This window comes from Habropoda laboriosa, unplaced genomic scaffold (genome assembly GCF_001263275.1).
Source record: "Habropoda laboriosa isolate 0110345459 unplaced genomic scaffold, ASM126327v1 scaffold22, whole genome shotgun sequence".
NCBI classification, from domain to species: domain Eukaryota; kingdom Metazoa; phylum Arthropoda; class Insecta; order Hymenoptera; family Apidae; genus Habropoda; species Habropoda laboriosa.
The window spans coordinates 7675687-7686642 of NW_017100261.1; the positions used below are offsets into that span (position 1 = coordinate 7675687).

General features: G+C 34.6%; 2 protein-coding genes across 2 annotated transcripts in view; both read right to left on the minus strand.

Annotated features, from left to right (window-relative positions):
- LOC108572649 overlaps nucleotides 1-3593 on the minus strand; it is an 11276-nt gene extending 7683 nt beyond the window's left edge. Inside the window, 6 exon segments of the mRNA XM_017934910.1 lie at nucleotides 120-370; nucleotides 1163-1380; nucleotides 1454-1698; nucleotides 2620-2793; nucleotides 3247-3341; nucleotides 3447-3593. Of these exon segments, the coding sequence (XP_017790399.1) occupies nucleotides 120-370; nucleotides 1163-1380; nucleotides 1454-1698; nucleotides 2620-2793; nucleotides 3247-3341; nucleotides 3447-3593 (1130 nt within the window).
- A 2629-nt stretch (nucleotides 3594-6222) lies between these two features.
- On the minus strand, nucleotides 6223-10202 carry LOC108572704 (tyrosine-protein kinase transmembrane receptor Ror). Its single transcript, XM_017934976.1, has 10 exons — nucleotides 10105-10202; nucleotides 9427-9646; nucleotides 9211-9335; nucleotides 8585-9129; nucleotides 8279-8518; nucleotides 8068-8201; nucleotides 7750-7966; nucleotides 7336-7677; nucleotides 6991-7259; nucleotides 6223-6912 (listed from the first exon to the last, which is right to left on the minus strand). The coding sequence occupies exons 1-10, from the start codon at nucleotides 10200-10202 to the stop codon at nucleotides 6223-6225; spliced, it is 2880 nt and encodes a 959-aa protein (XP_017790465.1).
- Nucleotides 10203-10956: the final 754 nt, after the last annotated feature.

Genomic DNA, 10956 nt, shown 5'->3' on the forward strand with positions numbered 1-10956 from the left:
AAATGAGAAATTAATGAAATATTATTAAAAAAAAAAAACGTATATTTATATTTTCTAAATTTCGACTTTAAAAATTTGAGAAAAATGATCGTTTAATTTATATTCAATTATATATTTACGAGACGTCGATAATCTGTTTGTACGGAAATCGTTTTGGTACAGCAAATCCGACCCAAGTTTCATAGTAGTTCGACCCAACTGGTATAACTTCGCAGAAACCTTTGCTTCTCGAGGCAGCTTTATCCTGATTTTCCAACATAGCGAATAGTCTTCCGCCATTGCAGACCTCCTCGTACATTATATTTGGATCGTCGACGAAATGAATACGATTCGAAAGTTCGTAACTTCTGTACGAATTTTCAATGTTCTCCTGAAAATTTCCTAAGTCAGCTTTAAACAATTGGAAATAGGATAATTCCGATGAATTAGTTTTAACGTACAATTTGCCAATTATTGTGAAAATTTAATATTAAGTTCCTCTATTTTTCTTATCTATTATTTAATATACTTCTTTTTGCTAAAAAGTACAAAGACGTGAAATATTGGAGAATGTTTAAGGGAGATAATGAAATTTATATTGACATTTTCCGTGTTTCGTGTGTTCAGTTTTTTCCATTCGATTCATTTCGCGATATTAACGTGTATGACTTCATTTTCCGATTAAAGTGTCTCATTTTACATATGGAGTGATATTTCAACTCTTATCCCGTCGACAATTCTAATAGATTCTAATCTATTCTTAATATGAAAATCAATTTTTCCATCATGGTCGATCGATAATTTTTAATCAAATTTTATTAGATTCTAAACTGATCTATAAGTGGAAGTGGAATTAGAATTTATTTGAAAGCTGAAAAAATTATCTACGAAATCACTCTAACACGTCGACACGCTAATTTATGTGTAATCATTTGTATCATTCAGATCTCGTTTAATACATTTAGGTCACAAAGTAATTTATAAATTTCAAGTCCTTCCGAGTAAGTTTCCTCGATACACGAATCTTGTTTCTCAACAGAAAGACTCATTTTTTGAACTGAAAATCTCACTTTTTTTTTTTGAACCAAGTCTCATTTTTCGATCGTGCAAGCTTCACTTAAGAATGATAACAGATCTCTGATTTTTTAGACAAAGCATATTTTATATTTTTCTGCCCCCTTACCTTCACCAGTTCGTAAATTATGGCTCCCTTGAAAACCAGAACGTTGTACTTCGTCTTATTCAACAACGAGTCTAGATTGGAGAACGGTGGTTTCATTGTACGATGCGCCATTCGGTAAATCAGATTCGAGCTGAAAGCTAGAATTATCAGCCACGAGAATATACTTTTCGAAAGTGACAGTATCTTGTTTTGACCGTGAAAAGTTCCTGGAAGATATCCTGTAATCACAAAATTTCCACGTAATTAAACCGGTCAGTTGAATTTAGAAATAGCGAATAAAAAGTCGGACACCTTGACCACACATCATAGAAAATGTGTAGAAGAAATGATCGTTGAAGGTGAAGTATCCACAAGCTTCCAGCAATTTCAATTTTTTCTTCCTCTTATGATTCCCGAATCGTTCAGTTTGGAAGATGTAACCGGCTAAACTGAGCGTCAAGAATAGAAAGATGATAACGTACCAAGTTTCACGTGTGAACATCGTCACCATCCACCTGTTGTCGTATTCGTATTTTGGTTGTGTGTACAGACGAAACCTATTTTATCGAGCAACAATTTTTCAATTTAATTTATTAGGTTGATTGGGTTTTTTATTATATCTAAGCGTTCAGAAATTGCTATAAGTTCAGGTATTGGGTGAAAAATGTGAAAAATTTCAATTGGTTAATTTCTGAAAAATTTGAGTATCATTTCCAATTTAATTTCTTTAACCCCTTAACCTATGATTTCTTTTCTGACTATGCATCTAAGCGTCAGCCATTTTCTGTTTTAGTACCGTATCAAGTAAGAAAAACTAATCTGTCACAGATTAGTTACATTTAGCAATCCTCAGTCCTACAAATTTAAACGAAAATTAGGATTACTGTTAATTTTTCTCACTAATACAACTATTTTCCTCACATCTTCGCCAGAATCTCTGCCACGTGTCTGACAAGTTGTCATATGTTAAGGGGTTAAAATTTCCATTCACGCGAAAAGTACGCATTTTGAGAATTAACGACAATTTTGCAATTTAATTTATCTCAGTGTGCAATTTTTTCTTTTTTTCTCACGACTAATTATTTAAGAAGTATTAATGCGAGAAATGTTTCAATTATTATACAGAGATATCTAAGCATTGGAACATTGTTATAACTTTAAGTATTAGGTAATAGATGAGAAAAATTTCAGTTTATTAATTTCCTCAAAATTCCAGTACCATTTCCATTTTGACTTCTTTAAAATCCAATCGTACGAGAAGTATTTCAAAATTCAGTAGTATTATTTGTCAGTGAATTGACAATACTTTCAAATATTATCAGTAAAACGTTTCAATTCGTGTCTACGTTAATTTCCTCAAAATCCAAGTATCATTTCACGTTTGAATTTCTCTTTTCAAATTCCATCGCGCGAGAAATATTTTCGTTCGTCGAAAAAAATTCAGTAACGCTATACGATAATAAATTCACAATACTTACCAAGTGTTCCAAATAGGCGTCGTATAATCGAACAGATTCGCACGGAAGCTGTAATATCCGGTTCGTAAGATCACCTCCGTTTCATTTCGATCGAGCAACCCCATCAGACCGCTGTAACTTCCGTTATCCAAGCGTTCTCCGAAATTGCGTTCCTCGTACTTTACTGGCTTCAACCTGATGCAAAATCTTCATCCATCTTTTTTCTCTCTCTTAAATACATTTTTTCACGTAAATTTATTACCACTAACACGTTCTCTATCATATGTCTGACGCACCAATTCCCATGATAAAACGCACAGTTTGAGTATTTAACAAATATTGATAAAAATTGACAAGTAGGTAAAATTGATAGAAATACAGGCACGAAGAATGTAAATCGAAATAATTCAAAGGATAGAGAACGTGTTAATTACACTTTTCATATTGTAATTGCAAACTAAATAAATAAAAAAGAAAACATAAGAAAAATGACCAATCTGAAACCCAAGATACTTTCTCCATTTCTACTATATTCCGTTGAATCACGAAGAAGGTAGTTTTTCAACCTCCAAGATAGAAACGAGGAACGAACATCCGAAATATTCTTCCGTGAAATTTAAATAATTTATACGGACGTCAGGAACGTACGTAAAGTTGAGGTGATACGCGAGCAAGTTCCATATCTCGCCGCAGATTCCAGTCAGCTTCGTGTCGTTTTCATAAAACATAACTAAATCCCGCTCCTAAAGGATAACGATAAAGTGTGGTTTTCAGTCTGTGCGGAACGATGCCTCAATTTACGAGAATTTACGAGCAATTCATATGCTTATAAGGGCTTTGGTTAAAACCTCGTAGTAAGATGCTCTCAGAACTTTCCCGCTGATATCATTCACCGCGGAATCTTCATCCCTGGGACGCGTTTGTTCCGAAGAAGCAGCGAGACTCGAGAGGTTGTATAACTCGACGAAACTTCGTTGGTTTTTGTTCCAAATCATACTTCTCCTCGTGTCGCATTGCACTTGCGTATAATGGAAAGTTGCAACGAAAAGAATTACGAACATCGTTCACGTCTTTATGTTTTTCTAATTTGAAATAACGAAAACTGCCCTTTTTTCTCGTTTGCTTCCGGTACTATGATTGCAATAGCGTGCCAGCAGTTGTACGTTAATATAGAATCTGAATATTTTCAGAATTGTGATATTTTTACAGAGATAACATGCAGGACACGTTTACATTTGAAAATTACACTTTAATGAATGCTGTCTATCGATTGTCGGGCCTGACATAACACGAGTTCCATTAGTTTATAGGTTTCCGGAATTGATTTTTACACCAGGCATTAAGCTGATTTTTAGAGTATCAAGACATTTGATAAATGTATTCCTAGTGATGTTGAGTTCTGTTCGTTTCAATAGCTGAAGATTTCTTTTCATTTTTAATATTAAAATAATACAGCTTTAATAAGAAGTTTATGAAGTTTAATACATTTCAATAATTGCTTTCAATAGGCAACAATTTTATAAATATTTACTAAATAATTTGAAATATCTGTATTCATATTTTTAACTTCCTACACTTAAAGAAAAAATTATAGGAAGCAGAGGAAATCAGTAGATCCAAAGGTATTGTGTTTTAACATTTATTCAGGGAACGTGTTGCTGCTGATGAAACCGATCAGGATCGAGATGTGACAGAAGGGGAAGAAATGAAGTGATATCGCTTTCATACAAAAAACATGGATCGTATATATATATATATAAAGATCTTAAATTTATGATCTTTCGTCGAAGTGGTCGACATAAATAAACTTAAGTCTAACCGATGACGAGCCCACGACTCGGCCACCAGGATTACCATACAATTAATAATAATAATAATACAAACACCGATTCGTGGGTTCGTCATCCTCGAAAAAAGTGTCTGGTTTCAACTTAATCCCATTAAATCGTTACCTCTAATCGTCTCGCTTACATCAACTTTAAACGGCCAACAAACCAGTTGGCAGCATTTCACGGCCGACGAAACATCTCTCTGGCCTTTCTCTTAATAGAAAATTATAAAAAGTATAATACAATCTCGTTCAAACACTCTCACTCTAGGCTCTCGTTACCTTATAATTCGCTTGCTTACGAGTCTAACTATAATTCACCTTATCGCACGAGACAGGCGTTAATTCGTCTTATTGTTGTTGCTGTTTCTTTTCTTTCTTTTATTTCATTCGAGTTACAGACTAGTTTCGAACCGTTTACGATTACAGATAGTAACGCCTGCTCTTTTATATAGTCGTAGGTTCTACGCTCTATACACGAATAATATGATCCTGTATAATTTACACGTTAATAGTGTCTGCAAACATTTCGATAGACGAAAGTTGCCGAGTCTTCGTCAAAATCATCGCTATCCTTCGATAATCGTCGTTGAATCTCCTAGAATGAAGATTCATCGCGATATTTTTAGATCTATTTCGCGAGTTCGTTAACTTAAGAGAATCTATGAAAAAGGTGTAAATCCTGGCAATCGTTAAGGGCACGTGATCTCGTTAGTTTCTTACGTGAAACGAGCACACGGTTAAAGTACAAAATGTATGAAACAGTATAAATAGTATAAAAAACGCTTTGATCAATATCAAATGAATCGTTCCACCTCGTTTAAGAATGGATAGATTTATTAAGGACGCGTGTTCGTTTGAGCAGAGTAAATTGCTGTTCATGTCTCGATATGATTACAATTGCTTTTCATCTTAAAACGAATCATTTTCGCAGATAAACTTTTTGTTTCTTCGTTTTTTGTTCTTTTTAAAATCTATTAAATGCACAATGAGATCGTGTTATCGAGTTAATCGACTTGCTGTTAAAACCTACAGCCAATGATTGATTATTATTATGTCATTTCTGAAGATCGGTCTTAAAAATCGTATTACCAGTCTGTAAACACACGATACTACATTTATATTACACTCTAGCAACAATAGATCAGTCGAGAGATTCACTGTTTCGCGTATGCAAAAATATAAGTAAAACTAATTGTATAAAAAGTCTCGTAAAAGTTATTTAAATAACAAATTTTTTGTCGCACTGAGTGCCTTAGTAATAATCCTGACTATAATGTATAAACGTCGACGAAACAGTAGATTCTCATATACTTATACAAAAACAATGTATAAATCACTGGATACTGTTGAATATGCTTCCAATACTCTTAATACTCTCGAATAGAATAAAACTCCGAGAAGTAAACCATGAAATGATATAAGGGGAACGCGACAACGTTAAACGATACAGCCCTACAGTCTATACTGCATACATTCATATTTATACGTATGTATATTCCGTTATATTGTATGTATAAAAAACTCGTCATGGTTGTACACCGGCGTTCAACGTGTTATCGACAGTATAAAATATGTATATTCCAATAAAGAAATAAATAAATGTGGAAACGTGGCAGTGATTAGGTATCGAAGAGAGATCTGCTACCTATCCTGTTCAACGAACGTTATCCAAAGCTTCGAAGATCGAGCCGTGCCTACGAAACGAACCGTATAGATATCTTGTACAACGATTACGGTGAATACGTAGAAACATACAAAAATTGTCCAAGTAAACAGTTTTTTTTTATTTACGTTCACTTCGATACCCTGGTCTCGGTGATAACCTTGCTTGGGTCTGGTAACCTGACAACAAGCTGTGCTCCGTTCTGCATCGGTCTGGTTCCATTGGGCGTGTTTGTTTTGATCATTTGCTGCGGGGCCGGGGGCAAAACTTTTTTGGCTCCGCTCAGTTTCGGTGAGCAACACTGCTTGTCGTCGTACTCGTTCAAGTTAATGTTTGTCTGGTTCGGATAAGTGGGGGCTTTCATGGGCGTGCTGTGTTCTATGAAACCGCAGTTCGTCCTCTGTTCGACGGAGTTCGAGTTCTGAAAGCTTGGTGGCAGCATCTTGATCCCGTTGCTGTGATCATTCAAGTTGCAGAACGGCTGTTGCTCCGTGTTCCCCTTGAAGTTCATGTCCTTCGGATCACACTTGTATATTGGAGCTGACAACTGCGTGGAATTGGTTTTATTCGTGCTTTTGTGACTGCTCCCGGAATAGCTGGTAATAGATTCGTTACAGAAATCGCTCAGGTAAGTTTGGTTTATATACCAATTGTGCAAACGATGGTGAATCTCTGGAAACTGTGGTCTGCGGTTCGCCACCTCGTGCCAGCACTCTATCATTAGGCTGTAAATCATCGTCGGGCAGTCCTCTGGACAGGGTAACAGTTGCCGAGACCGAATCATGTCTATTACTTCTTGATTATTATACCCGTAATACGGCTGTAAATTGAAGAGCGACATTTAAGTATTGTATTATTTTATAGTTTTATTATTTAGCGTTACGATCTACTTTATTACCTGTAAACCATAACTATAAATTTCCCATAATACGACTCCGAAACTCCATACATCAGATTCTGTCGTAAATTTCCCATAAAGGATCGACTCTGGCGGCATCCATCGAACGGGTAGTAGACTTTTAGATTGAACTCTGTAGTAATCGCTGCTGTATATGTCGCGAGATAAACCGAAATCCGAGATCTTTACTGTTAAATTGTCACCAACTAGACAATTCCTTGCTGCTAAGTCTCGATGTACGTAGTGATGACTGGCTAAATATTCCATACCTAAAATGGTATTTTTGTTTAGCGAATTCTATGAATATAATTTCTAACGAATTGATAGTAGCGAATCTGATCTAACCAGATGCGATTTGCAAAGCGATGTGCAAGAATTCCGGTTGTTCTAAAATCTTTCCGGTTCCATTGTTCAATGGAACGTCCGATCTTGGCGAATGGCAAATGAGAAACTCGTGCAAATCCCCTTGGGTCATGTATTCAAACAACATACACATTGGTTCCCCTTTTAATATCACGCCCAGTAAGCAAATAATGTTTGGATGCCTTAGGTCTGTCATCAGATCAACTTCCCGTTTGAAGTCGCTCTGTGTTTTTGGACTTGCGTTCTCTTTTAACGTTTTCACTGCTACGTAAATCGGAGGTTCGCATTTATTGCCTGTTTGTAGTTCCCCTTTGTATACTTTTCCTACCGAAAGCATTAAATATTAGTATTCATCGTATTATATGTTAATAATTATAGAGAAAATTGTATATTTACCAAAAGCTCCTTCTCCAAGTTCTTGCAAGAGTACAACATTATTCGTTGTAAATTGTGGCACTCTGTTATTGGATGTTCTACTACTACCGCTACTTAATGTTCCGGTTCCTGGAGTTGTGTTGCCGGGACCGGCTAACAGGGAACTCATTTCCATTGGTTGTGTTGTGTTTCGTCTTCCGTCGTATATATTCTTGTCACATTGTATACCCGTTAACATCTGTTAAATGAAAAGTAAGGTGTTACTTTAAGTATGCTACAATTAAAATCTTGAACTTCTATTTATTGAAAGTGTAATTTTAAAATTACGCGAAACCTTACTTTATTTGTTGGCAAATGATTCATTTGCCTTCTTGACTTTCTGCTTCTATAACAGCAGCAATAACAGACCAACATGACAACAGATCCTCCTGTTAGGGCAAAACCAACGACTGCATAGATCCATAAGTTTTCAACTGTAAAAAATAGCATTTGTGTTTTATTCTGTGTTTTTATATTGACGTACATTTTTTCTTGCGTGACTACTACTTACCACATTTAGGTATATTACAAAATTCTTTCTGCGGTTTACTATCGACATAAACATAACACCATGGTTTCAATTCTTTATCACCTGGATTGCGACAATATGAATGCTTTCCAGCTAATTCGGGATAATCGGAAATCTGGAGATTGAATTCACCATGCGACCATTGCATGCATGGTCTTCCGCTAATACTTGTTTTTACAATACCACGATAAGACTTTCCACTTCCCCAGTAACAATAATCGTCTGTGAAAAATAAAATATATCCATATAATAAGTTCCATAAAATATATTGAAGAGTTTAATACGTACTTTCTTGTACATTGTTTCCTGAGGAAATTCCAAGACTTAAACAATCACGAGCCTCGGGGGTATCTTCCATTGGTAAATCAGAACAGTCAACTAAAGGCACTTGATGTCCAATCAGCGGATGTCTTTTACCAATTGCATACTCTTTCTTACACAAGTCGTTTTCCAGCATTTCACATTCACGCCGACAGATCCTTCGTAATTTACGATTGATCTCGTTCCTAACAGAGGACTGTGCATCCCCATAGCTTTGATTAATTATTTTTTTATTGGTATTCTTTTCATGTTTGTATGGATTGAATTCTGAGCCAGGACCCAATGTGGGACTGCGTTTTCGCGGAATATGAGATCCAGCGATGTCATCTGTATCATCTCCATCGCCCATATCTCGTGATAAATCACCCTGATTCGAGTTTAAAAAGTGAAACAAACTTGCACTAGCATCTGAATTTTTTAGCTTAAAAATACTGGCAGGATCACGACATATTGGAAATGCAGAGTAACATAGTGATGGTTTTGCATAACCCTGACAATTTGATGAAACCTCACTGAAATATAAAAATGAAAATTAATTTTATGTTATTAATAACTTAATCTCTACTAAGGGTAATTAAGCATAATTTGCTTACTTTGAGTATTTAATAACTCCAAAAGCTTTCATCAACTTATCATCAAGTAACTCTTGCGTCATTGGATATGGGATATAAACTGATTGATTTCCTAAAAATTGTGCACATGTTTTTCCCACATACACCTAAAGAAATAAAACAAAACTTTAGTATATAATTCATAATTGAAGGATTAACTCAACATGTAACAGTTGTTTTACAAAAGTTTCTATGTACCTCACATTTCCCTTCATGATTGTCTTTTCTCCCTGGAGATAACTGCATATTGACGTTTCTAAGGCCGCCGATTGTATGAACGTCGATAGTACTAGATTGAGAACTAGTTGGTTGTGGACTTGGTGATAATATACTAAATGGATTTGTTGATGCCAGATGAGAGATGTGTGGCGTTGACATTCCAGTCCCTGAGAGATCTAATCCATCTCCAGGTCCAATGCTGTTGACAATACAAAACAGACTTATTTCATTATATTCATCTAATATTATACAAATTTACGAAATGAGTTAAGCAGGTTAGGTGAGCAATAATTTTTGCTTTATTATTACATAAAATAGTATATTTTTAACAAAATGCAAGCATACACAGATTCGTTTTTTACATAGAATGAGAATATCAATTTGTTACTTCATTGTGTGAATATTTTATGTCATGATTTTCACGAAAAAAAACGTTTGTCTTTTTCAAAACATAACCTTAGCCAAACATAACCTACAACAGCTAGATTAACGTTACGATTCACGAAATGAAGTACTTTAAAATTAAAATAAAATCACACAAATTTATAATTTTTGAATCTTTATTCAATCAATATCAGTTACATTATTTTGTGTTTACTGTTGTACAAAATTCGCGGCAGTTTTTTATAACCTCGTTTGAAAACAAACAATGATCACCTTTTTTCTGTAATATTAGTAACATTTTTGACACTATTTATGGCACGTACAAAAATACACGTATTCTGTAACAATACTAGGTACAAGAGTAGCTTCATATTTATAAATTATCTATCAAAATTTTAACAGAAAGCTTATGTCATTTGACACCACACCCGGCGTCCATTTGTAAACTGACGCTAATCATAGTTTTCGGCGGTGAAACAAGGTATTATCATTATTTTCGAAGATATTTCTTAAAAATTTTCAGTAAAGAATAATAAAAGTCTGATATAAGTTAAATTTAATATAACATTTATTATTCGATATTACACCGAAATTCAAATGTGTAAATAAAACTTCTTTAAATGCTTTAGTTTTTCCTCAGATATATACTTGTACTCAGAAAAGGAAACTTGATTTTTCGTAACGCGATATTTTATGAAGTTTATTTACAGTAGATATTGGAAAATGTTAAATGCAGATTTAAAAATCTGCTAATCTCTGATGAGATAGTGTATGTTTGCCAATTTAGTTAAGTATACCGTATTTTACGTAGTATTAACAAATGTTACATCTAGATATGATATTTACCCTTCGATGAAATCCCCACCACCGATCATATCCGGGGAGAATCTATCGTCGTCCGATGTTTGACTAATGGGGTGGTCCGGATGAACAGGAACTGAAAAATGAATTATTGCTCGAATTAAAAACGCGCTCTTTATCAAACATTTTAACGTATTGAAAAAAAACCTTCCGTTCGGATTTTATCGAACTTTTCAAATTAAATTTCGTTGTATAAACAGTCCGAAACATTCGATACGTTTACCAAATATTTATATTTCATTATACATCGAGTGTATATATTTT

Excerpts from the sequence above, each read along its gene's own strand:
- LOC108572704 (XM_017934976.1), bottom strand. The coding sequence starts at position 10,202 with ATGAAGCTACTCTTGTACCTAGTATTGTTACAGAATACGTGTATTTTT. Across the intron at positions 8,202-8,278 it reads TTGTAATATACCTAAATGTG|TTGAAAACTTATGGATCTAT; the intron begins GTAAGTAGTAGT and ends TATTTTTTACAG. Across the intron at positions 7,678-7,749 it reads ACTTGGAGAAGGAGCTTTTG|GAAAAGTATACAAAGGGGAA; the intron begins GTAAATATACAA and ends TGCTTTCGGTAG.